The 27,384-nt window shown below is 53.5% G+C and overlaps 1 protein-coding gene across 1 annotated transcript; it reads left to right on the plus strand.

Annotated features, from left to right (window-relative positions):
* Nucleotides 1-346: 346 nt before the first annotated feature.
* LOC308051904 (C-C motif chemokine 19-like) lies at nucleotides 347-27,331 on the plus strand (the record flags this gene model as incomplete). The annotated part of the gene is made up of 4 exons (XM_080362553.1): nucleotides 347-404; nucleotides 1,530-1,653; nucleotides 2,033-2,129; nucleotides 27,266-27,331. 4 exons carry the CDS (start codon nucleotides 347-349, stop codon nucleotides 27,329-27,331), a joined length of 345 nt encoding a protein of 114 aa, XP_080218679.1.
* Between the last annotated feature and the right edge of the window lie 53 nt (nucleotides 27,332-27,384).

A 27,384-nucleotide genomic window follows, 5' to 3' on the forward strand; every position in this document is an offset into this window, starting at 1 on the left:
AGGGATTTTGAAGCTGCACTGGCCCTGACCAGCAGCCCCTGTGGCCCGGCTGCCAGCAGCAGAGAGGGAAGGAGAGTGTTTGGCTCTGGGATCGTGGAGCAGCTGGCTGCAGGGAAAGGAGCCTGCATATTTGGGAACTGCTCAAAGATTAAAAACTAGCTTGTGGCAAGATTTGTTGCAACTTCCCACCCCTCTCCTCCAAAAGAAAGTGAAAGCCACAAGCTGGAAGGATAAATAGGCAGCGGTGAGCATGAGCAGCAGAGCGCAAGGAAGCTGTGCAGAGCTCACCTCTCCTCCCCGGAGCACCACTCTCTCCAGCCCAACTCCTGCCAGACTCAGCATTAAAATGCAGCAGTTGCATCTTCTCTGCTTCAGTCTCCTGGTGATCGGATGTATCCTGGATGGTAAGAGGGAAACTGTTAGGCTGCTTTTCTCGTGGAAGGGAGAGGACCCAGTTTCTTGCCCTTCTTTTTCCAGAAGACTTTTAGTGGGACGCATCCCTGGGGCTGTGTCACAGCCCTCCTGTGTCTTCTGCTTGTGACCTGTCCCATAGGGAGTCTGTCCTGCCCAAAGTCCAGGCAGGAGCACTGGGGTTGTAAAGCTGTGCTTGAGAAAGGCTGTGGAGCAATCCTGCCTCCCAGTGCCCTAGCCCAGCTGGTGCACACTGGGCTGGGATAGCCTTGGTCCCCATTTCGATAGCTCATGAGGGGAGCATCCCTAGCATGCTTTGGAAGCCTGGGGGCAAGCGGCGGGGCTGGGAGCAGGAGAGGTGGCATATGTTAGGGCACAGCCCATGTTTGAGTCTCTGCTGGTGTTGAATATGTGGTGTGCACAGGTCACAGCTGTCTGGGTGAGTGACACTAGGCTGTCTGCTCTGCTGTGGGGTGCTGGGGGATCCAGATGCCTTGTGGTGTCATACCACACTTTGCTGCCTGGGGTTACAGCCATTCCTGGGCGCTGCCAATCTGCATGGGCATTAGCAGTGAACACAGCACTTGCTTGGAAGACAATCAAGCTCCCTTACCCTGCAGTGAAGTGCAAGACAGCTGTGTCTCTCAGGTGTCACAGGACTGATTGTTATGGGGAGGGCTGGTGATAGACTAGCCGCAAAACCTGTGACTGCTTCAGCAAATACAACCGAAGCCATTCCCAGGCCTTTGGGAAAGGACATCTTCAGCATTGCAGCATCCTGAAGTGTGGTGAAGACCTCCATCCTGCCCCACTTTCCCTGGGGGTTCAGAAGGGACCCAGGCATGCAGAAGGGCTGCCCTTCACCAAACTGCTGGTTTTCACCTTCTTTGCTTTCTGTTGGAAGGAGGCAAAGGGCTTCCAGCGCTGGGGCATGGAAGCAGTAAATCTTGCGCTCATGTCTGCAGGCGGGGAGGTGGTGAGGGCATTGCCTGTGAGCACCATCCTGCCCGCCCCCTCGGGGCAGACCTGCAGCCCCTGCACCCTCTGGAGAGACTGGGTGAAGGTGCAGCTGCCCCAGAGACAGCAACCTCAGTCTGCATGATCTATTCTTCCTCCAGTGCACGGTGGGAACAACGTCCTTGACTGTTGCCTGCGAACAAAAGAGACGCCCATCCCGTGGCGGATAGTGCAGGACTATCGGCTCCAGCTGGTGCAGGATGGCTGCAACATCCCAGCTACTGTGTAAGAGTCCCAGGGTGGTGGTGGTGGTGGCTGAGGGGAAAGAGCCGCAGGCCGGTGATGGCCAAGGGATGGGCTTTGCTGGAAGGCAAGGAGGGAGACAGAGCAAAGTGGAGGAGAGACATTGAGCTGGGTGAGGGAATAGGGAGGGATGTAGAAGAGACCTGGGAGCTCAGAGGCTCAATCAGAGCAGGACAGATCTGCTGGGAGGGAAAAACTTGGGACAAAAGTCAGGAAAGAAATTCATCCCAAAGTAGAGATGGAGGAGGGCAGTGAGGGAGGCAGTGGATGAGAGCTTGCGCTGTGCTGAAGCTGTGCTGGAGCATCCTCAGTGAGCAGCTCCTGCTCACCTCATCTTTTTTTTTCCCCATGGGCCTGGCAGGTTCATCACCACAAAGGGCAAGCGTCTCTGTGCCCCCATCCAAGCCCCATGGGTGCTTCAGCTCCAAAAGAAGCTGGACGCCAGCCCTGCCAGGAAGGTAAGAGCCAGACCTGCGCTCAGCCAGGAATGATGAGTTTATCCACCATCAAACTGGCTTTTCCCAGTGCGACGGGGCTGCTGAGAAGAGCTGGGGTGTCTCTACTGTGGCACAGACAGTTTGTCTCGGTCTCCATCCCTCTTCCCTCTGACTGGAGGCAGTCTGTCTCCTTTGCAGTCCCTCTTCCACCCAAATAAATGCAGCCCTGGGGCTGTTACCCACCCAGTGCCACCCTGGGCTGAGCCAAACGGGGGCTAGAGCAAACAGCACCACAAGTGAAGCCCCCCACTTCTGCCCTGCAAGCCTGGAGTTTGCAACTTGTGCATCTTCACAGGGTGGGCTTATTACGGGTTTTGTGGATGCTTTGCAAGCCCTGCCATGGCCCCTCTTCACCACCATGGCTTGGCCAGAGGAGGTCACCCCTTGGTGACAACCCTGACCATGACTTAGGGACCCCAGGGATGCTCCTGCCCTGGGGATTATAATACTTATCACAGCTGGTTTTTTTCACTTCTCCAGGCCAGACTCCAGGGCAAATAGGCTACAAGAAAGTTCATGGCCGGCCCCAGTGCCTGGAGTGGGGCCGGCTCCCAGCTGTGAATTCAAAGCTAAAGGAGCCGATCTGCTTCCACCTCTGACCTTCCTTGGGACCCATGCCAGCACTCAGGGCTGAGCAGAGCCGTGCCTGCTCTCTCTTCTTCCCTCTGCCTTTGGTGTGACCCAGGACCTGTGTCAGGCTGAGCCTGAGGCTGAGGGACCAGAGCCTCCACTGCCTTTGCAGCCTGGGGGCTGGCTGATGGATTGCTCTGTGAGATGAGTTTGGGGGGTCTCAGCCTTCCCTTCAATGCAGCATCTGTGACCTCCAGCACCAGTTTAACTCCTTTGGTTTCCATCATCAGTTCCAAACCTCCTGAAGTCCTTCTGTACCCCTGGGAAGGGCTGCCAGTGTGTGACAACGTGGGGATGGAGGAGATGGATGGAGATGTTCCTCACCAGCCATGCACTGTGCTGCTTCCTTGCTGAGCACAACCTCAATGCCCTCAAGCAGAGCACGGCCGATGCGGTTCATCTGTCATGCCCTGACTTCCCTGCATTGTTTCCCCTCCTGCCCTTCCTTGAACAGGTAGAAACAGTCAGTAATGTGGTGGTGGCAGAGTGGGCAGCAATGTTGTCCTTGGCCCTTGCACTCCTCAGGGACATTGCTCTCCTTCTTGGTCCCCAGCCTGCCATCATGTTCAAAGCCTGCTCTGCACCTGGGCAGGGATGCATGAACAGTGTTCACGCTGCTCTCAGGTATTATTTGCTGCTAGGTCTGATTGATGCAACAGTTATGGGTGCAAGCTGCTTCTTTTCTCTCTCTTTTTTTTTTTTTAATTGTGTTGTGATTTTGTTGAATAAAAAGAAAAGCCAGTGAGTGGTTGACGTGCCTCGTGTTTGAGCCCAAAGGCCAGTGGGGAGGAGGGGTATGCAGCCAGTCACAGTGGCAAGGGGGGTTGCTTGGGTGCAAGGTGGGGCAAGGAGGCTTTCATAGGCATGAAGGGTGCATGCTACAGCAGCTGGGCTGCAAGTGTCTCCCACGAGACTCTCAGCACCATGGTAAGGCAGGTGTCCTGCTCCCTGTGGCTTGGCCAGGCTGCTTGAGTGGGTCTGCAGGGGCTTGTATTGCAGAGATGGGGTGTGAGGGAGCATTGCAGGTGAAGGGAGGTGATTCTGCACCTCTGCTCCACTCTGGTGAGATCCCACCTGGAGTCCTGCGTCCAGCTCTGGAGCCCTCAGTACAGGACACACATGGACCTGTTGGAGAGGGGTCAGAGGAGCCACAGAAATGATCACAGGGCTGGAACAGCTGTTGTGAGGACAGGCTGAGAGAGTCAGGGTCGTTCACTCAGGAGAAGGGTCCGTGGAGACCTTATTGTGGCTTTCCAATACTTAAGGGGCCGATAAGAAAGGTGGTGACAGACTTTTTAGCAGGGCCTGTTGCAATAGGACAAGGGGTAAAGGTTTTAAACTAAAGGAGGGGAGATTCAGACTAGATACGAGGAAGAAATTATTTACAATGAGGATGGTGACATGCTGGCCCAGGTTGCCCAGATAAATGGTTGATGCCCCATTTCTGGAGACATTCAGGGCCAGGCTGGGTGGGACTATGAGCAACCTGATCTAGTTGAAGATGTCCCTGCTCATGGCACGGGAGCTGGTGTGACCTTTGAAGGTCCCTTCCAACCCAAACTATTCTATGATCCTGTGGTGGTGTTGCACCATCCAGCCCCAAACATTTCACTCTCACTGGTGCAGCTGCTGGTCTGGACCTCTGCTGCTCTCAGCTCCCACAGGACATGGCTGAAGTGCTGTAGGAACATGAGCTTTGTCTTTGCACTGAAGGGAAACTGAGGCACAATGTTGCTGATTTTGTCTGCCAGTTGTACTGGCGATTTGGTGCTTGCTAACAGCTGGAGTGTGGGTGAGGAGAAAGAGCTTTTGGAGAAATTGGGGCAGGTGAAGACACCTGCTTCTGAGCACACCCATGGATAATGCCCACCAGCTCCTGCCCCTCATCGCTGATGAGCTGGGAGTCCCTGGTTGTTTTCCTCCTGTGCCTTGGGTCCCCTGGGTCTGTGCACTGCAGCTACAGTCTTTTTGCCCCAAAATGGCCTTACATCCCCTTGAGATCTGTCCTTTTTGCTGGACCATGTGCTGTTTGAACAAAGCCGCTCCATTCAGCTGAAGCATGGGCTGAATGTGCATGAGTGGGGTTTGCATGGCTAACAGCCAGGCACCATGCTTTCCTCTCAAAGAGGTCAAACATGTCAAACACGACCATCTACATCATTAAATTATTTACACTGTTTCTGGCTTGGTTGCCAGCCAGCAAGCCAGAGCACAGGCTGGGAGTGAGATAGCCCAGTGAGATGGCAGGGAGACGTGTCCACCAGCCTCTCCAGGGGTTGACACCCACGGTGTGCAGCAGCTAGGCTGTCCAAGCCAGAGATCTCCAGGCATCTGATAGCTTTTGCTGAGACCTATTTCATGCAAGCTTAGACATGTCCTTTTTCCTCCCCTAGTCTGCTGGCTCCCTTGGTTGAGGTTTATTTTTCAGGTGTTCCCCCCTCTAGGATCCTCCTCCCTGGTATCTGTGCACATGCAGTGCCTTGGGCTCAGCTGCCTATTGGTGTGACTTTCCCAGAGCACCATCTCTGTCCCAGCTCATTAACTATAGTGACAGCCTCGGAAATACAATCCTGAGGAGGAGGAGGTAGAGGAGGAAGGTGGGTATTGGAAGAGAGGCCAAGACAAACAGCGTGACTGGGAAAGGAGGATGGTCGGTGCTTGCTTGGGCAGAAGCCTTCCTGCCGCTCGCTCGGTGACCCATGAGGGCTGGGGAGGAGGAGGAGGATGCTCGGTGTGGATCTGCACTGTGGCTGAAGTGCTGCAGCTGGAGCAAATCCCTGTGCAGGACAGGGACTGCAGAAAGGGTTTAGCCTGAGGTTCATCCTTGGCCAGAGGCTACCCTGGCAGAGAGCACGGTGTCCTTGGAAACTGAGGGAGAAGGGGCTTGCACTGATCTCTTGGATGCTGGAAGCAGGTTTATCTGCTTCCATCAGTGTTTGAGTGACTTCTTGGCCAAGATGCCTGTAAGACCATCATCGCAAAGCTCAGGGCTTCTGTCTCTTCTGGGAGCAGTGAACGTGTCCTCCTCAGAGCACTGCAGCAGTTCCTCACAGATCCCTGCCAGGTCCTTGTCTCTTGTGTCTCTCAAGGGGTGTTGAGCCAGGCCCCAGCTCTGGCAGCAGGCTGCCCTTAACCTCCCGGGTAGAGGACATGAGGAGACGCTCTCCTGGGCCAGGTACATGGTCCTGGCTGGCCGAACCTCCTCCAGCCCTGCAGCAGCTGTCCCTGCTCCAGAGCCCGACTTTCAGGAACCCACCAAAACCCAGCAGGGTTCAGTACTTTGAAAATTACGGAGCGAAATTTTCCGGTACAAAATGCCAATGCTATCTTCAGAGGGAAGCAGCCTCTTTCCTTACAGAAAGTAGCTAGTCACCACCACGTCAAAACCCTCGAGTGTCAGCCCAGAGCTAGTTTCAGTAAAAATTTTTGCAAGCCCTCCTGTTTCCCTCTTTCCAGCTCTGTTTTTCCTGCTCTTTGCCCTTGGGAGCTGGTGGAGCATGATCAGGATCCCTTGCAGTACAATGCAGACGTGCCCTCAGTAAGTCTGGGGCTACGTGCAGGGATCCGTTTGGTGTGAGGTGTTCTGGAGCATTGTTTGAATCATCCGCAGTCCTTTATCTATGCTTGGGACCTGTATTTCACATGCTGTGGAATAATAAGACATTACAAGTAAAAAGCTTTCCTAGGGAGCTGAGAAAGCAGCTGCTCTCTTGGTGATTGTGCACAAGGCCAGGAAAGAAAGACAAGGCTGCATCTGCGCAAGCAAAGTGAGCATGCCCTGCGTTGTTCTTTGTCTGCCAGGTCTCATAGCCAAGGACTGTGAGAGCGCTCCTGTCTCTCCCAGGCATGGTGAAAGCTGTCTCAGATGGTTCCCGGGCTGCCTTCAAGGGCACAAGGTGCAGCAGGCACAACCTGCTGTGGTCTAGGGTCTCTGACCTGGCATGGGCATTCACAGCCCTGAAGTCAGATTGAAGGTCCACAGCAAAAACAACTGTCTGCTTCTCTACAGCAAGAGTAGACACCAAAGTGCTACGCTGGTCTCACTGGGTGCCCTAATACATCTTCCAGAGGCTTTATGGGAGCTGTTTTTGTCTTTCGCCTCCAAAGAGATGGTGTATTGGGGTTTTTCTGTCACGAGTATCCCACACAGGCAGCACATGTTGCTCCTGAAGTGACTGAGGAGGAACTGGCTGCACTCGCAGGTGAGATGAGCAGCATTACGGGGGCTAAAAGCAGTTCCCCATCCTGCAGACCTCACATCGCTTCTTCATGTCCCTCCCTGGTGCAGAAGAGTCCACAGGAGCTGTGAACATGTCCTGGGCATGTTTGTCAGTGCAAGAGCTGGTTGTCTCCTGTGCTGATGGTCTCCACTGCTTGGTGCCAAGGCAAGGGGCTGCTCTCTGTGGGCACAGCTCCCTTGGCACCAGTGCCAGATCCAGCACGGTGGGAAGCCAGGTGAGGAAAAGCCTTTTTAGTCTTGTCCCATTGTGCTGTTCACTCTTGCCTAAATAGTAATTTGTGTGGGCGATGGAGAGGATCCAGGCCTGGCATCTCTCCTCCCCAGGCCCCTGCTTGCTCCCCTCTCATTCCCAGAATGTCATCATTGCTGCTGCTTGTCTGGACACTTTCTGCCGAGATTTGTCCTGTGGGAAGACGCCAGCACCCTTGGCCAGGCTGTGGGGCTGTGAGCAGGAGCTGGTGCCACCCCTGCCAGCCTCCCTCTGCAGCTGGACCAGGGAGACCTGATGGTACCACCCAGCATACACATCCGTGATCTGGCTTCTTGGCTCTGATCCCCAGGACTGGAGCATGGGACCAGTGTGCTTTTCCTGGCCCAGGTCCCTGGAGTCAAACTGAGTCCCGAAGTTGTCTGATATGGGCTCCCTTGCACCCAGGCAGGGCTCAGCTCTGTGCTTGGACACGTTGCAGGTGCTGCAGCTCATTGCAGCAAAGGTTCAGGTCCCAGCCGGGCGCACCCTTCCCAGATGCCAGGGCTCAGAGCACCCTTTGGAAAGGGAGTGGGGACCCAGCTTCTCTGCACTCAGATGCACTCAACTTCTCTTTATGCACAGTAGCAGTAGAAACTGGAGATTAAAGAGAAAACCAGGAGGACAAGCAAATAGGAGACTTGTTCTGCTGCCAGAAGTCTCTGGAAAGTACCTTCCCTATCACCCATCGCTCCCAATGAACTAGTAGGCAGTGATGGAACACTTAGTGCCGTTTCTGTGGCACTGCACACCTTTGCCTCCTTTTTTTCCTGCTTAGCTGTGCTCCTAAGTGCAGATTTCTGTGCACCCCAGGCCAGGACACTGGAGGAGAACCTGCCCTCCCTCCTTTTCCTAGTTCTACTGCAACCACAGCAAAATGGTACAGGTGAACAGCAAAACAGAACTGGCTCTGTAGGAGGTTGAGGTGAGGTTGCACCAGCCATCTCAGACTGCAGGCATGGGTCTTGGAGGGGACTCATGAAGATCTGAGAGGTCACATAGCCCTGCTTGGGAGCACATGGGAGGGACAACCATGGGGCAAGAACCAGGCAATGGCAGCAGCAAAGAAGACATGATTCTTCTGTTGAACTTGTGAAACTGATGTGCAGCCCAAGGCTGCCTGGGATGCATTAAATCCTTGAGTGTGAAAAACCTTTCCTTGTCTGGGATGGCAGGAGAGAGCCAGAAGATTGCTAAGTGCTAAGGCAGACTTAGAGGGTCTTCCTGTGATCCTGTTTAAGTGTAAACCTCTAACCCTGGGGTCTCCCTTCCCCTCTGTCAGCTTAGCCCCATGCTGCCCAGTTTCCATGGATCCCTGTGCCCCAAACTTCACCTGAGCAGTGACTATTCTGTGCATGTCCAGAGACATTTTGCTGCTGCATTGTGTCACTGCAGATGTGCCAGATGTGGTACGGGCTGCTTGGCTTTGGAAGTTCACCCTCTGCAGCCTTTGGTCAGCCTCCTTGATGAACACATCTCACTCTTCTCCACTTTCCCATAGAAAGCAAGATTTTCTTTCTTGCAGATGTTTTGGCTGGGAAAACCCCTCCTCTGCTGGGCTGTGAACTGACGGTCCCCATACTGCAAGCACACAACTCTGTTTACATGCATGTTCCTTAATCTTGTGTAAATTATCAAGCCATGACTTTCTACTGTCTCTGGGAAGATGATGCTCCAGAAACACAGCATTTGTTATCAGGAGTCTTGTGAGCTGCTGAGGTGGTCTTTGGCAAAGAAATCAAGCACTTCCCTTGAAAGACTCTGCGACTTGCAGTTTCCCACCTTTGATTTAGTTGACGTGGCTTTTGGAAAGGCACCAGTCAGCATTTACAGTGATGGATAACAGCCACTGTATTGCAAAGAACAAAAGCAGAAGTATCTTGAATACTTGATTTGCCCTCTTCTCACAGTGCTTGGTTTCATTTCCCAGCTACTGTTCAATGCTCCGGCATCCTCCTCTGCCCCTGCCAAGGCCAGCCACCCCAGGGAATTCCCGGTGTTGGAGACTGCATGGCTGTGGGTTTCATTGCCTGCCTGGGGTGAAAGCAGGGCTGAAGTCCATGGGGTCGATCCCTGCTGTTTCCGAAGCCCGTGTCTGTGCTGTGCAGTGGCTCTTTGCTGAGCCCATGGGATTGAGTTGGCTCGAGCAGGGCTGCAGTTCCTGGAGATGCTGGCACCCAGCTCTGCACCTCTCGTTTGGGGTAGGGAGGCTCTGCCTGCTTTGCGTTGCACTGTCCCATATCAAACAGACAATAAGAGCAGGAGATAGTTTGCAGCATGACAGGGGATGGTAGGGGGGAAGCTCTCTCCACCGTGGCCTCTGTTCAAGCTAGCCTGCTCACTAGCCATGCTGCTAGCAAATCCAATGCAGGTGGCTTGTTCTAAAAATTACCATCTCCTGGCATGCTCGTGTGCTGTAAAACCGATATTTATAACTGTGTCAGTGCAGTCTAATGCAAAAAAAAACACCACAAAGAGCCATTTGTGAGTTAGCCTCAGACCAGCCTGATTTGACAGCTGGTGCAGTGGTAGCGGCAGAAATTGTGTTGCGGCTGTTGGGATGAGGACAAGGGGGTACACGTCCTGCAGCTTGCTGCCGCTGAATCCAGCCTCTGTCCCCTTCCCTCCTGGCAGGGACAACTGTTTTAATTCCTCTCTGAGCTTTGTTCAGTGAGGATTTTGGGCATCACTTGTGAGTGATCCTGTAGTGCAGGAGTTATCTAAGTCAGTCTGGGTGGGAGAGGCGGTCCCAGATGGGAAAACTGGGCTCTGGAGAGGAGTGCGCTCACTTGGGAGGGTTGTAGAGGACAGCAGTGAGTTTGGTCAGAGGTCTAGATGACTTGGCCTCTGAGCACAGACTGAAGGAACTTGGGTTTACCCTGATTCCAGGAACGAATATCTTCTAGTGCACAGAGGGATACTGTGAAGAGAAAGTGAAAAAATTACTCTCTGAGTTTACATCTGATAGCTCAGAAAACCACAGGGGTCCTTATGGGTCAGATTTCAAGGGAAAATTACATTTAGCAGGAAGAGGCTGTTGAAGAAATAATACATGTACACTGCCAGAAACTTTTACGGGTAAACCACTGCCTGTGGGAAAGTCATAAGTAGTGCTGGTCCTGGCTCGGGACAGGATGGATAAGTTGACCTGAGGCAGTCCTTCCAAATCCTTATTCCTCTGTTGTTCTGGTCTACCAGGTTCCCAGTGCATGAGGTGGGCTCCTCTGGGAGCTGCATCAAGTCACAGGGACCATGACCTTGGGAACCTCTTTAGAAGGCAGAGGTGGGAGGATGATGTCACACTCTGAAGTTGGGTGCTTGATGTGAGGCAGCCCAGGCCACAAGAAGCTCTTGTCCATGGGTGCAAATTCAGGAACTGACCTAGTGCCCATGTAATGAAGCTGACATGGGAGCATGGGGCAAGCCTGGCTGAAGGAAGCAGATCTTGTGTTGCATCTGTGAGCCCTCTTTGAAGCTGAGCAGGCTGGGCAGATGCTAATAGTAAAGTATTAACCATCAGTGGTGGAAAACAACGTCCTTGCTGTTACCATCTGTGCCACATTCTTGGGCACATGCTAGTGTACTCATGGCAAGGGCCTTGGCAGCCTTGGTTCTGTTTCAGTAGCATAATTTGAGTTTGGGTGTGAGAAAAAAGAAAGAAAACAACTCAAAGAGAGGAAAGAGCTCTTCAGGGCAAACGTGAAGCTGAAGCGCTTAGCATCAAATGCCTTTTGAAAGCAGCTGTGAAGCCTTGATCTCAGATAAATAAAAGCTGGTTTGATGCTGGAGAGCCATGCTGTTCCCATCTTGCCAAATGCTTCCCGGACCACCTGTCCCTGCAGGGCTGGGTTCTTGCAGAGCTGCTGGGAGCTGTCATGGTGCCGCACGTGCTGGTGGAACAGCTCAGTCCATCGCCAGGATCCTGATGCTCAGCCTGGGCTTGGAGCAGGGCTCAGGGTGCCATGGGGAGGTGAAAGCCCTCAAGGGCTTCTTTCTTTCCCTGGAGAGCTCAGAGACCTTTTCACCTGGTGGTTTATCCTCACCCTTTGTGAGGCTTTGAGGATTTTTGAGTGGGAGGCAGCTGTGAGAGTTTGGTTGGCAGGAGATGTGCGCTGCCTGCCCCCTGGTTAGTATGAAATGGAGGCTGTGGTTTTGGGTTGGTGCAAGGTCTGAAGCATCTGAGCGAAGGGAGTTAGAACCAAAGCGGGCCCTGAAGTGTTTGTGCTCAGTGCTTTAACAGAATGAGGAAGAGCTTGAGCAGAAAACATCTGGAACAAGATCAGAAGGCAGACCGGCTCCTAAACAAAGGAGATACATGACCTGGAGGAGAAAACAGACATGTAAATGGATATGGGGTGAGGGCAACAGCAGGTTGAGTTTCCATGGATCTCATTTGTCTTCCTTGTGCTGCAGCTGTCTAAAGTAAATGCTGGAAGGCTGTGGTGTGCCAGTACATGCCGGGGCCATTCATCATGGGCTCTGCTGTCAGCTGGGGCAAGTCCATGACGAGCAGAAGCTTCCAGCTATCCAGAGGGGCTCTGCCTTGTCTGCATCACCAGTTTTGAGGATGCAGCATTTCCCGTACTGCATGCAGGCGAAAGCAGGGAGAGAACAACCTCTTTCAGCAGGACATTAACCTCCTTCAAATGTGACCCTGTGATGTTTTTCTACAAGGGCTCTGGCTTGACTTCAGGAGGGTCATTGCTCTCCCTGCTCCCAGAACCCCGTCAGCTCAGTCTGGGAAGGAATTCCGCCTGTTTCGGGTCTCGTCCCTCATAGGGTATTTCTGGTTGCACTCACACAAACCTTATCGGTCACTACTTTCCAGTTTGAACAGTCCCAATCTACTCGGCATTACTTCTTCTCTTCCAGAAGCTGCTCTGCTGACAGAGTGTGTAAAGATGGAGGGCAGGAGTTCTGCAATGATTTGGTATGGATCTGCTACAAAGGGTTTTCTTCGAAAGCCAGGGGGTTGAGGCTGGGTACAGTTCTGGTCTGAAAAGAGCCTTCAGCTCCATGCAGCACCTGTGTGGGCCATCAGGGACAGCACGGGCAAAGAAATGGAAAGTGAAAGTTTCCCAAGTGAGCCTTTTTCTCAGCTGCTTGCAAAGGGAGCTGGAGGAGGCCACGGTGGCTGGGTCATTGGGGGCTTCCCCATGCAGCAGAGGGGTCCGCACTGCCCCAGGGTCAGCATCTTCCTTCCCAGCCTTCCTGTGGGATCCTTCTGTCCAAAGATTTCCAGGCAGAGGATGACTCGGGCCAGGAAAAAGCCATCAAAGAGAGTGAAGAGAGTGTAGCCTGCGGGGGCAGAGCTGTCAAGAGTGCAAAGGCAGCAGAGGGCAGAGGGGCTTGGGAAGCCTTCGAAGCAGTGTACCAGGCTGTTATTCCTACCAGGGCACAGCAGCAAAGAGCGGAAAACCCCTGGCTGGCTCTTCTGTGACTGATAAGGCAGGTTGGCTCCATGCCCTGCCAAGGTAGGACTTGCTTGTGGATCCTTTTCTACAGAAAATGGAGGGGGGAGTCATCAGGACAGCAGTCAGATAGATGGGAAAAGAAAAGTTGGCTAGATCCTTCCTTCAGGCAGGTCCAAGCATAGCCAGGTCCCTGAACTGCATGGTGAAGCTGTTGGGAGATCCTGGGCAGCAGGTCCAGGACTTCTTATCTGCAGGGTGGAAGACAACATTGAAGCGTGCTAAGCCTCTGAGCTCCTCTCCCCATCCTAAATGCTACCACAAACCCCTTAGAATTTCACTGCCCTCCCTGTAAACCCTGGAGGTCTTTTAAAAGCTCTTCCTGCTTCAGAGGGGCTGAACCAGGAGCCCCTTCAATTCTGGTCAGAAATATCTTCCTTGCAGTGTACTGCAGCACTGCGTGGGCCAACCCAGCTGCTTCTGTGCTAATGTTGTCCCCAGGCCTGACACAAGCTGTGTCCATCCCTGTGATGATCAGGTTGCAAGTTCAATGCAAAAGGGAGTGCCCTTTTCACAATCTCTGTAGATGAATAATGGAAACCTGCTACACAAGGCACTGGAGGGGCTCAGCCAGGTGCTGGACATCCCATGACAGTTGGGTGCACATGGGTCCCATGCAAGATCCACCTGAAGAAACTCCTGTGTTAGTGACTGCTGGGTGCTGGGAAGGGGTGGAAAGGAAGGATGACTGTGGTTTTCTCTGTTTGTTGTGCTTTTTCTTATCTATCTAGTAGGGGTCTCAGCTGGAGAGAGAACAGAAAGCCTCTGTCCTGATAGATCACTGCTGTTTTTGGACTGTTCCCTTTGCCCTTTGCACTGCTGAATTTCCCCTGGTATCTATTACATCCGCTTTTTCCTGAAAGGCATCTTGTCGCTCCTCTGAATCATCAGAGAGTGTCATTAACCTGCTCCCACCTTCCATGTTGATGTCCCATGACCAGCCCCATGGGATGCCAGGGCAACTTGCCAATGGACTGAGCCCTGTAGCCACTGCTCTTTCAAAACACTCTGCTTGCTGCAGCCACCCCTCCTACCCTTGGATGAGGGATATCATGAAAGGTTCTTCCTTGCCCTTCATCCCCAGGAGGTCTTCACCTACCTAGCTTTTGTCACATCCTGAGGAAGCAGCTGCAGATGGAGGAGCTGTAAGCACTATTCAGGAGGGAGCATGCCGGTTCTTTGACCTCCAGTTCTGCAGGAACAAGAGTTCTCCTGGCTCCCTGCCCTGTCCTAGCAATGCTTAACCCAATGTTCCTGCCTCCCCGAAAAATCCCGGACAGCAGAAAAAGCCAGCCACCACCGGGAATGGATAAGGAAGGCACTGCCGAGCCTCTTCTTGTCTTTGTTGGTGCAGGCAAAGTCCAAGGCTAGCTGTCACACGGAGCCGTTCCCGGCCGTGGGTGTGTGCCAGCACATCCCGGAGACTCGCAGGAACTGTCAGCAGAGAAAAACAAGTTGGAGAAAACTTTGCCTGAGGGGACCCAGGGGATCTCAGCGCTCAGGACACTATACATGAGGTTGGGTGGCCTTTTTGTGTGCTCCCTGAGCCGTGTTACTTGCCGTGTTGGGCCCCTCCATGTCCTTACAGTGCCGAAACGGTCAGGTCCCGGCTGCCCAGGGAGGTTGATGGGGGACAGATCTGGTACAGCGTTTGTTGAGAAGAGCAGACCACATCTGGTGCTGACTGTGGATGAAAAACTAATGGATCACTCCATCAAGTTTTAAGTATTTTGTGGCTTGGTTGTTGTTTGCCCTTTTTTGTTGTTGTTGTTGTTTTTTTTTTCCTTTTTGTTTTGTTTTGTTTTTGTTTTGTTTTGTTTTGTTTTGTTTTGTTTTACTTTAAAAGGAGAGTAATTTATGGGGACAGGGATTCCTGGGGTGAACATGCCAAGCTTTAGACACAGGCACAAACTAAGAGGCTGCTCCAAGAGATTCCTCCCCTCCATCTGAATCTCTCATGGCCACCGTTGCCGCATCCCAAACATCATTTCAAGAGGGGTAACAGGATTCCTTGTCATCTTGTGGAAAGACACCTCTTGTCACCAGCTTGTCCCCTAGCCGAGAAGCAGCCTCAGTGGAACAGATTGCCATCTCTTGTGTAGGAGAGTTTATCAGGCAGATGTGGTTGCAGCTCTGGGCTCCAGGAGCATGTGGGTTGTGGGAAAATGACCCTGCAGAGCTCAGCTCCACAGTGACAATGGGCTCATCCTTTTGCTCTGGCCCTGACATGCTCTCTCCCTCTCCTCCTTTCCTGTGTAATGGAGTGACCGATCAACTCTTCCACTTACTGCCTTCCTCTCTGTTTAAATGAAATTGTAAGGTCTTTGGGGTTCAGTGTAGGTCTGAGTCTCTGGACATCACCTGTAAGAGTCATGGTTCCTGCATGCCTTGGACAGGGCTGGCACGTCCCTCTGGGCTGAACGTTGATGCTTTTGCAGTGTGTGGGAAACCCAAGCCATGGTGCTGAGTGCTGGCACTGGCCGTGACAAATGCTTCAGCGCTCTCCTTCCCTCTCTACTGTCCTAAAATCCCAGGAGAAGACTGTGACAGTCCTCCCGGCCAGAGGAACCCTGCTTCGGTCATGTAACACTTGTCTTTGCTGGAGATGCTATCCCGAGGACTCTGACATTCAGCACTGCTAGATGTCTCTCCTGAGGGCCAAGAAGAAAGGCATTTTCCTAAATATTCTTAAATATTTTTATCTGTGGCTATAAAAATAAAATTCTGAATCTAACTAGATTAAAAATCTCCAGCACAACTAAAATGGAGAACTCAATAGTCATTGTCCTTCAAGACTTAGAAGTATGCATCCACAGCTCCTAGATACTGTCATGTCTCTGTGTTTTTGCGGTAAAGGATCTCACAATCACTCTGCCTTTGGTCTCCACCCTGCAGCTGAAGCTGCCCACATTTTCAGAGGCATTTGATATACACTAACCACTGATTGGAAGGAAGTGCAGGCTTACTTCCAAATTTCTGTGGTCTGGGATATTGTATATTTGGACAATGCCCTCAGACACACAGTGTGAATTTTGTGGTTGTCCTGCACTGGGACAGGAGTTGGAATCGCTGATCCTTGTGGGTCTCTTCCAACGCAGGACATTCTATGATCTTGTGTGCTAGGATGAGTCCACAAGCCCTCCTCCCTGTAGCTCTCTTCTCATACTAACAGAGCAAGGAGAAAACATCTCCCAAACCTCCATCAGCACCAGCAGTGGCTGGAGGGAGGCAGAGGGAGCTGAGCTGAGGGAGACGTCCACATGTGCCCTGCTGCTCACGGTAAAGGACCTTGCACAGCACACCACGAGCATGGGAGGAAGCTAAAACCTCCATCCTCGTGGGTATCTGCTATTCTTTTTTAACCTCCCATGTAAACCTTCATCAGTTCAGACCTGACATCACGTCAGTGCTCCAGGCACATTCCGTCCTGCCATTCCCTGGCTTTGTCCCTGCTGACACCCTGAACCTACACCTCAGCCTCCCCGCATGCCTGGCCAGTTGTCTCAAGGTTGTGCATGGCCCATTATACCCCTGCGAGGACATTGAAAGCCACCTGGTTTACAGCCAGGGATGGGGCAAGGCTAGCCTGCCCATCCTGCCGCAAGCGCATGCCAGTGAATGCTTCATAGCTTATCAAGGATGTTTTCCAGTGAGCTCTGAGCTGCACACATCTCATGCCTCACACCAGCACCATTTACCTCTGCAGTGAAATAAGCTGCTGATTACGCAGCGGTAGATTAAAGAGCTTTTAATATCTTTATTGGGTACAAGATACACAAATGCAGCCTGGTAGCTGTCCTCAAGGAAAAAAAAGTGAAGGTGAATTGAAATGATCAAGGGAGAACTCGGTGCTTTATCCCCCTTTTTACAGTCTGCTCAGGTTTGCAGATTACGCAGCCCTGAGTGCCTTTGCGTAAACGTCCACACTGATAGGATGCAGGTTCCTATCCTTGAAGGGACGCTCGCAACCCCCGTGTCTCAGCCTTGTCCTCTCTCTTCTTGCATCACCCATGCTAATATGTTCTTTGCCGCTGATGGAGAGGCTCTCTCTCACTGCGCATCCTGTCTCCTGGCCCCAGCAGTGAGCACAGGGGCCATGGGGGTTGTGTTGTCTCCTTGCTGTGCATGGCAAAACTGAGGAGCACAGCAGAGATGTGTGACATCCAAAGTCCAGATCTTAGAGGCACCAAGAGGTTGGGCTTTCCTTGATGAGACAGGAGTGAAACCCAGCAGCCGGCTGGGCAGACCCCCTCCTTGCACCTCACGGGGTTTCTGCTGCTGCCCATCATCCCAATACCCAGCCTCCTTGTATGCAACTGTATTTTTCTTTTTTTTTTTTTTTCCCTTGAATTTCAGATGCCAGCTAAGCTTTGAGGAAGGGTGCGGGAATTATTACACCGGGGAATCACAGCAGCGGTCGCTGTGGGCTGTGCTGAAGCCTGTGCAAAGGGAACTTGCACTTCCCTTTGTAGCTGGTGCCCCAGCGAAGACAGGAGATCCTCTCTGGGGTTTTTCCTTTGAAGTAGCTGCCCACAGGAGGAAATGAAAGTATGACCCTTCAGGCATCAGTACCCTTCCTCTGGGATACAGACCCCGATCAGCTCTTACATGTTTTATGTGTTTCCAGCTCTGCAGAGCAGGGAGAACTACAGGGGTGAGGCAGGGTCTGCAGATCCCCTGTCAGGTCTTCACCATGGACGCTCTGGCCACAGCTTAGCAACTGCAATAGGTAAAGGACCATGATGCAAAAGGATAGAGAAAGAGATTATCGACTGCAGAACATGGCCCTGGGGCAGAGCCAATGTGCTTATGCAAGAGGAATAAACAAACACAGCTAAAATCCCACAGAAAGTGGAGGCCACTAACCCAGCTCCTTCATCTTTCCTCCACTCTGAGGCTTTGGTCTCTGCTGGGTTCCCCTTCTGTCAGGCCACAGCAGGCTGCCATGTCGGCAATGGTGGCACACCAATTGTAGAGTGATTCCTGCCATTTATCCTCCCAAAGGGGTCCATCACTCAGCAGTTATCTTTAGCCACACCACAGGCCAGAGCCTGAACTTCTCCAGTGTCCCACTGTCCTCTGAAAACACAGGGGTGCCCGCTGCAGGACAGCAAGCCTATGTGGGTGACAGTAACTGCAGCAAATGTCCCCTTGCACTGGAACTCGCTCAGCATCCCTCCTAGCGGAGTTTGGCCCAGGTTCACTGTGGCAGCTGACCCTAAGGGCTGGCACCATCCCCAACAGGCAATTTGGGTGCAGCCAAGATGAGCTTTTAACTTTGGTTTCTCCAAGATGCTTCTGCTGGGGCTCTCAAGTGTGTCATGGTGTGTTACTTCCTTTACTTCCCTAGAGAGCAAGGTGAAATGGGCCTGGAGAGGCTCACCCCTCAGCTCTGCATGTAGCAAAAACATTTCTCCAGCACTCCCAGGTACCTTGCTTCCTAATGCCTCTCATCCATAATCTGTTGGGGGATCTGAGCTGGCACAAAGTGGGGCACACAGCCCCACGTCCCCCTCATGCAGCCCCAGCACAGCCCCTTTTCTCTGCCACCACTGCCTCATATCATGCATGTGGCCAAGACTCCATGAAGGGCCACAAGGACAGAGGTGCAGGTCCTCACCTGGAGTAGCTCCGTGCAGCTCCACCAGTATTTTTGAAGCCTCAGCAGCTTCATGCTAGAGGATGTTCTTGCCTGGCAGCACCAGGCGAGGAATGTGGATGGTGTCACCCAGCTGCAGGCAGGAGGAGGTATGGCTGGCCAGTTTGCTCCAGATCCCCTGGCTTGCTGGCTAGGTTGGGACCACTTGGCACCACCACTGGGCCCTTGTGGCCAGGAAGGCCAATGGCATCCTGGGGTGTATCAGAAGGGGGGTGGTTAGTAGGTCGAGAGAGGTTCTCCTCCCCTCTACTCTGCCCTGGTGAGAGCACGTCTGAAATATTGTGTCCAGTTCCAGAAGGACAGGGAACTGCTGGAGAGAGTCCAGCGTAGGGCAACAAAGATGATGAAGGGAGTGGAGCATCTCCCTCATGAGGAAAGGCTGAGGGAGCTGGGGCTCTTTAGCTTGGAGAAGAGGAGACTGAGGGGTGACCTCATTAATGTTTATAAATATGTAAAGAGTGAGTGTCACAAGGATAGAGCCAGGCTCTTCTCTGTGACAACCAATGATAGGATGAGGGACAATGGATACAAACTGGACCACAGGAGGTTCCACTTAAATTTGAGAAGAAACTTCTTCACAGTGAGGGTGACAGAGCCTGGAACAGGCTGCCCAGGGAGGTTGTGGAGTCTCCTTCTCTGGAGACATTCAAACCCGCCTGGACACCTTCCTGTGTAACCTCATCTGGGTGTTCCTGCTCTGGCAGGGGGATTGGACTGGATGATCTTCTGAGGTCCCTTCCAATCCCTCACATTCTGTGATTCTGTGATGAAAGCAAGGTCCAGCCTGCACGGATCTGAGATGGGTGCAAAGCAAGGCCGGGGACCAAGGAGGTGCCTGTTGCTCATGGTGGCATGTTGCCTTTTAGAGAAGACCAGCCAGCATGAAAAACCCAGAACCTTGAGCCTACAGGTGAGGGCCAGAACCTATCCTAGGATCTGGACTGGAAAGCTGGATCAGGGACATGTCAAGGCAAGTATGTGACAACCTAACCAATGGCACTTGCCCATCCCTTGATGTCCTCAGGTCAGGAGTGAAGTGGCATCAGCAGTCAGGGATGAGTTAGTAGAGCAGGGTGATGTTTAGCCTGGGGCTACTAGAGTGGTCTCTTATGCTGTGGCTCTGCAGGCACACAGGCTGTACAGACAAGTATCTCCCACCTAGGTCAAATGCTCCTGGATCTGTAAATCCCACCTTCAAGACTGATGCAGCCACACCTGTGCTGAACTGCTGCTCTGCTGCCTTCAGAGGCTGTGAGTTCGACAAGGTGACGGGGAAGCCTCAAGCCACAGGGCTGCACCAGAGCCCACACCACCCTTTTTGTCACCACTTCTGTTCCCATCCCACATCCCCAGGCATCGGCACGTGCCAACACAAGGGCTGGCAGGGAGCCCAGCGATGCCGGGGAGCACCAGAAGGGCTTCCTACCTGCTCTGCTCACGGCTCAGGGGCTGTCACAACGGGTCAGTGGCTCAGCGCCCTGACCCATACACCGCAGACCAGCTCCCAAAAACTCCTTCAGTTTCTGTTCCCTGGTCACCCTCTTCCTTTCATTTTTCCCTTTGACTATAGATAGCCCCAAGAGGGACTTCCCAGCCCTCAGGGAGGAAGACGCATTAATCTCTTCCTGAAGGAAGAGGCCGGGGTGTCTGAAGAACCCTTCTCACCAGAATGTAAATGGTGTCAAACAACGTCTCCGGGCAGGAAACCCTGGAGGCAGCAAAGCCTGGCAGTAGCAGGGCTCCTGAGAGCTCTGTGGAGGAAATACAGCTGCTCCTTAATGCTTGGGGGGCTGCTGTTTGGAACCCAGCCATTGAGGTTCCCTGGTGCTCCCTCAGAAGCACTGCTGAGCTCTGGAATCCAGGTTTGCCACAAAAGCAGGCAGCATGCAGTTGAATGGCCAAGAGCCACCTTGAGGGACTCTGAGAAGTGTTTTGAGTGGGATTATTTACTTCTCATTCTGCACCTCTGTGCTGGAGGCAGCTGCTGTCCCCTCTAGCCACCCAGGCCTCCATTTCAGAAACAAAACCCCTCTCTGAAGAGAATGTCTTCTCCCAGGTGAAGCTACCTACACAGTGGTCTAGAGAAAAATTTGCATTCAGGGTCTTTACCCTCAGCTGGTGCCAGGAGTGGCTGATCCTGTAGTGCCTAGGATTGTGCCCTTGCACAGACCCTCTCCTCCACACCTGAGCCAACACACTTCTCTCTCAAGATTGTCTAATTGGCTTGACTTGTCTGTATTAAACATTTACTGTCCACAGTTAGCTCCTTCATTAGCCATGACGCATCATGTTTAATCACACAGCAATATTGCAGCCGTAGCAAACCCGGCAGCAAATGCTCAGAAAAGCTCTGCACAAGCTTAATACATGGAGCATGAGAAAATCTGCGGCTGAATTCAGACAAACATACACAGGCCTGGAAATACATCTGAGCTGGCAGAAGATCTTAGACAAGTGTGCACATCCACCTGCACAGCCTTCATCTCTGCCTCCTTTATTTATATTCAATGTAATGGCTTGCCCATGGACCTGGGGGCTTGCAGGGAGAAATGAGCACACACTGGGCTTGCAAACCACAGGGCAATTAATTCTCAGTAAAGCTTCTGAGTTTCACTTTGTAGCTATGGAAATTCAAGATGCTACCCAGGGTTAAGCAGATGTCTGTCCTGCATGCCCAGGGTGCTCAACCCCACCAGCACGGGGCAAGGGATGGGTCTCCTGGTACAGGGGAGAAACCAGGCAGACGGAAAAGGAAAACAATTTTTAAAATGACAGAAAAAAACAAGATGAGGAGCACTCCAAGGGTCCCTGCTGCCCCTAGTCCTGCTCCCCAGCAGCGTCAGACCCTTCACCCCCAGGGGCTTCATCCCAGCAAAGGGTTTTCTCAGCCTCCTCTCCCAGGGAAGGCACTGAATTCCTCGAAAGGCTGTTTTGAAGGCAGTGTTTGCCATCTAGTGGGAAAACAGGGTTTGGGCAGCCCTCTTGCCTGCTCTGGGGCTGTGGAAGGATGAGGCTCCGAGTTGTTTTGGCAGCAGTTGGGGGTGATGCGCCCACCAGCCCATAGCCAGGCAAGAGGGCTGCCCAGACCCAGCTCCAAGAAGGAGAGAAATCGGGAGAGGTGGTGCTGGCTCAGGCTCCTGCAGACCTTTGCCTTCCTCAGGCAGCTCACTGCACTCTTTGCAGACAGCCGTGGAGCGCAGATCCCCAGCACAAGCTCTCGGTGTGGTCCCTGGCTGAGCTGGTGCCCAGCATTTGTGGGAAGCTGAAGTGTTCTGGAGTCAGAGAAAAAGGGCCATGTCCTGGATAAATGGTGCCTTCAAGGCCAGCCTGCCCCTGCAGACTGGTGCCATGCAGTCTGGCATCCTCACAGGCATCACTGGCTTCTAGGTCAGTGACCTCTTGGGGACCTGTGCCTTCCAGGTTGGCATCCCCAGCATATCCCTGACAATCAGCGCCCTTCCAGGTCAGCATCTTCCTGACTATTGGTGCCTTTCAGGTCAGCATCCTCGTGGGCATCAGTGATATCCACATCACTAGATCTTCCTGAGGATTGGTCAGCATCCTCCAGGAGATCCCAGGTGTAGACACAGATCTGGCACTTTTAGCACCTTACCACTTCCAGAGCCATCAGCGCAGAGGTGACCATGCCAGTGCCCTGCATGTATGCGGAGCTTAGCTGCTACCAGATCTAGTGGAACCCCCAGTGTGGATCAAAGGCTGGTAGTTGCTTGTATGCTGGGAGGCCTTCATGTGTTGGAACCCTGCAAAGCCACATGAAACTCCCAATGTCACATTTAACTCTGGCTCATCATTTTCAAGATGAAGAGAAAGGCCCTGCTGTATAGGGTTATCTGCCTGCGCAGTGTCTGCTCCATGCAGTCCTGGAAACCTGAGAAGTGCTGGGCTCCCTCAGCTTGTTGAGGAGCTCCTGTGAGCTGTGCTGTGCATGGTCTGTCCCTGCAGGCAAAGCACCTGATGTGACAGTGGACACAGGGGGACCACAAAGTGCAGCTGGTGAGAGGAGAGCAGGTAGGGAGGCTCCCTGTCCCTCCCCAGGGAAGGTCCCAAAGTATGTCCTGCTCTGTTTCAGTCCCCACAGTTCTTTAGGCAGCCAGAGATCTTGTTTCTGCCATGGGGAAGGGAGGAGGTCATCTCTGAGCAAGTGACATGGTAGTATTGAGGACATGTGGTCCTCATGCTGCACGGCGGAGATGTGTGCACAGGAAACAGGCAGTGGGCGCTGTTGTGAAAAGTGACATGACTGCATGTGTCCCCCTGACCCTGACACTTCATGTCAGGCACACGAAACAACAGGAACAACAGGGCTGTTTGCAGTGCAAAACAAAAAAAAGCTGGTAGGAAAGTCCTGGGCTTGGTGAGTTCATCCAAAGACCTGCTGCTGCTTTAAGAGAGAGCAGCCGTTTCCTGAGAGCATCACGAGCAGCAGTGCTTGGTTATGGCTAAGCTGCTGGCTTTAGCCTCCCAGCATCTCTGTGGCCACATGCTTGGTGTTTCTTGGCCATGAAACACTGATAGCATCCTGGAGGCAGGGACAGGGCCAGCCCCAGCAAGCAAAGAAAGAAATAACCCCTTGCTGCAGGGAGAAGCCTACGATGGAGCAACAAGAAGAGATGTCTCAGATCTCTTCATTCCTGCATCTGTTTGGGTGCCAGCACATCTGGCCCGGCCGGTGATGTCTCCACTTCTCTCTTTCAGGAAAGAGTGGGTGATGGGCAAGGAGTCTGCAGGCCTGTAGCCGCTAGAAAGGGAGGCAGATGAAGAACAGGGAGAATGGGTGATCTCAGAGGTCTCCAGTGGGCTGGGGGCTTGCATCATCTAGCAAGATCCCAGGCAGTGGTATCCCAGCAGAGCTACAAAGATGATGAGGGGTCTGGAGCACCTTTCTTATGAGAGACTGAGAGAGCTCGGTCTGTTCAGCCTGGAGAAGGGAAGCTGAGAGGGGATCTCATCAATGTTTATAAATATATCAAGGGTGGGTGTCAAGAGGATGGGACCAGACTCTTTTCAGTGGTGCCCAATGATAGCATGAGGGACAATGGGCACAGCCTGAAGTACAGGAGGTTCCACCTGAATATGGGGAGAAAATCCTTTACTTTGAGGGTGCCAGAGCACTGGAACAGGCTGCCCAGAGAGGTTGTGGAATCCACTTTTCTGGTGACATTCAGAACCCGCCTGGACACGTTCCTGTGTGATCTGCTCTGGTGAACCTGCTTTAGCAGGTGGGTTGGACTGGATGATCTCCAGAGGTCCCTTCCAACCCCAACCATGCTGTGATTCTGTGATCCCATGTGCAGGTGAGATGAAAGCTATGGTCAGGCTGAATGTTGAGTACTGTTTCTTTAAAGCATTTGTGTTTGTATTCAGTGGCCCTGGGACAGGATCCCCACTGCTTCTTCACCCCCAGTGCCTGTACAACGTGAGATGGAAGCAGCTCCTCAGGGGGATGCAGCACCTCTGGAGATGCAGCCTCTGACACTCTCAGGACCTCCACCAGTAACAATTAAGGCTTTGCCTCCTGTCAGCTGTGATGCCACTTCCATGGGGATGGAGTGTATGGGTCACACCTGGGACTGTTCCCAAACACCATCCCTGCTCTGTCCCTGGGCGTCCCTTTGCCAGCCTCACACACTCGGCTTCCCAGCTGTCTTCACAAGTCAGTTCCTGCATAATGAGCATCTTTAATGCTTAGGATGGTATTTGGGTGTCCAAACTGCCTATCCATCCATCCATTCATCCATGCGTCCATCTGTATATCCATCCCCATCTCCCTCTGCCAGCCGATTCATGCATCCAGCTATACATCTGTACTGCTCCTTCCCTCAATCCCTGCATCCTTCCCTCCCTTCTGAACCACTGGCTATATGTGTACCCATTCCTTTCTTCCTTGCCTTGTGACATATATATGTTTTGTGCCTTCCACAATCTTCCAGAGTTGCTTTTACTTCTTTCCTTGGCTCAGGATGTGGCGGAGAAAGACGCAGGAGCAGCAATGAGAGGTAAGTTGAGACTGTTTTGCTTCACAGTCCTGTACAATTCGCCTCCTCCCCTGCAAAATGCAGGCTGATCCTGGCAGTGAGGCAGGGAGAGGAGGAGGCTGGGCCCAAGAGCCAGCCCAGATATTTGGCAGGGTCGGTGGCAGTCAGGCAGCCCAGGCACCGCTGCACAACTGTCCACAACTGGTGGCCCACCACAATGGCTTTGGCCCAGGCTGTTGCCTTCCCAAACAAGCCCTGCACACAGCTGGTGCCCAAGAGATGCTCCGGATGGGGCCACCCTGTGCTGGATGGAGACACAGGACATGGACACTAGCCTTTCTACACCCCAGTACTGAGAACCTTCCCCTGGCATGTGGCATTGCCTGCCAGAAATTTTGGGCCCCCAGCAGGACCCGGGCCATGTTCTTCTGCACTCTTCTCCCACTGGGCTTGGGCTGGTGCCTGTCCGATGCCAGGGAGCTGGACCCATCCCTGCTCCTCGCAGAGGCAGCCCACAGGCTGCTTCACCCCGGCACAGGCTCAGCATCCCCAGGCCTGGCTTATACAAGCTCCCTTCCTGTGATCTTGGCACATCATCCGCCCTGAGAAGGGTGGGATACAGCAACAAGGCAAGTTTGGAAGTGCCTCTGCCTACTGCGGGCAGGGTGCGTCCAGGCAGGGCTCCAGCCTGCAGCAGGAAGCCTCCTGCTCGCCGGGCAGCTGCACAAGCCACCGAAGAGCCCGAGCCCCAGAGGAAGTGCCCTGGCCCCGCAGTGGGACAGGGAGGTGCCGGCACTGGGCCTGCTCTCATGGTCCCTTCCTGTTTTTCTTCTTCACGGCTTGAAGTCAAAGTTTACTTTGGCATCTGGAGCCCTCTCCTTTATCCCAGATTGCTGGTACACCCCAGCCCTCCCTTCTTGCATCTTCACTGGTCCAGAGGAGAGCACTGCTCCTCCATGCCCAGTGCCAGGGCATCGTCCCCCTGGGCAGGATGCACTGAGCATCTTTAGTCCCCCAAGCACTGGGCTTGCTGCTTCCTTGGGGTCACATCCTGCCTGTAGGCTGTTGGGGAGGGGGCTCAGACACGGGGCATCCCAGCAGGCAGACATGGTGTGGGCAGGCAGGAATTCACAGCAGAGTACAAATTCTCACTTGCTCGTGGTACCTCCAGGTGCCGAATAGGTGGTAGGTCCCATCTCTAAAGCTGCCATCAGAGAGGAAAGGGGCCAAGGGCAGTGGGATGCAGTGATGAGGACCAGATGTGCATCCCCTGCCCTCAATCTGCTCTGGTCACCAGAAATGAGTGTCCCCACTGACTGCCCAGCCCAGCCTAAGAAAGGGGACAAAGCAAACATGGGGACAGTGCAGCTCTGGGTCCCCTCTGCCCAGTCTTTCTCATCTACACACCTGAGCTTGTCTGCATGGAGCAGATACACATTGCCTTGTGGATGTGCAAGGCTCCGGTGGTCTCTGCTCCCCCTGGCCACCAGCAATCTCCTGTTTGGAGCATGCCTGGACTTTCTGGAGTTTATGAGCAGGCAGGATACAGGGGACGGAGCTGCTGGCTCACACACTCTCCCATTTTCTGGCTGTTGTGCTCCTGAGTCTTGAGCAGGCGTCAGCCTTTAAAACAGCATCAAGTGCTGGGAAACAGCCTGAGCTCAGTTTGCAAACGCTGGAGCTGCAGTTATGGGATGGACGTTACATGTATTCAACAGCATCCTATGGACAGCCGCAGCCTTGGTCCCCTCCATAGTGGTGAGGGAGCGGGATCTGGTGGTGACAAAAGTGGGTTTCCAAGCAGAAAGTCCCCAACATGGCACGCTGGGGACTGAGGAGAGACAAGGGTGACCATGTCAGAAAGGGTGCTGGCTGAGTTGGATGCTGGAGACCAGAGTCCAGCAGTTGATGGCAGCACTACACAGCTGGAGCTGGCAAGTTCTGGGGTGCACCTGGGAATGCGTCTGTTTGGTCCAGAAGCCCAGGCAGGATCTCTCTCCTTATGCCCACCCTGCCCGTGTCCCCTCCAACACAGTCCTCACCAGGACCCCACTCCAGGATCCCTCTGCACCCCAGGTTCAAGGGCAGCCCTGAGGCCCAGCCAGGAGTGACACATCTCCCCGTCAGGGCAGGCGCAGGGACCCACTCCTTGCTGGCTCTGCTTCCCGTGCTCCCTGCGCTGCCACTGCCTAAATTTCCACCCAGCCCATCTGGATCTCGCTGGGCTGCTGGCGTTGAGCCCTGGGGTCGAGAGGTGCCAACACACGGAAGCCATTAGAAGGCCATTAGAGGGGCCCGGTGGAGGCACGGGGAGGGGGCCACATGCTGAGCAAGGGGAGCTGTGCAGAGGGTCCAATCCCTGCTGCTGGGCTAGCAAGGGCAGGGGACTTGTCCCAGGAAGCTGCCTGCATCCTCTTCTGGCACATGGCAAGGGCTGGCCTGGGAAAGGGTCTCTCTCAGCCCCTCCAGGTGCCTGGGGAAGGGGCTGACCTATCTGGGGACCAGCTCTGCTGCCTGTGCACCTCCTGCAAGGACCGTCCCCAAGCTGGTATCTCACCTGCGGCCACTCACTTCTCCCCTGGCCCAGCACCATCTGCAAGGGGTATTGCTTGGGCAGTGCCATCGCTATCCCCTTTATTGGCATCACTGCTTTGTCCAGCCACAGTACGGGGGATGGGGACAGAGGGGTGGGGGAGAGGGACAGAGGGTTGGGGGGAGGTCCCTTCTACCTGCTGGTGGCTGGTGGGGGGTGATTGGCAGGGCTCAGCATCCCCTGGTAGCCTGCATGGGTGGTCCCCCTCAACACTAGGCAGTGAAGTATGGCTGGCTCAGCATTTTATCCCCATGTGTTCAGCAGCGCCCGGCGGTGGGGCTGGCCCTCCGCCTTGAGTCCGAGGTGCCTCCAGCCAGCTCCTGGTAGGCACAGGCAGCCCAAAGCTCCTGGGAGCAAAGCCTCTCTCCTTAGCGTCCATC

This window comes from Nesoenas mayeri (genome assembly GCF_963082525.1).
Source record: "Nesoenas mayeri genome assembly, chromosome: Z".
Taxonomy (NCBI): domain Eukaryota; kingdom Metazoa; phylum Chordata; class Aves; order Columbiformes; family Columbidae; genus Nesoenas; species Nesoenas mayeri.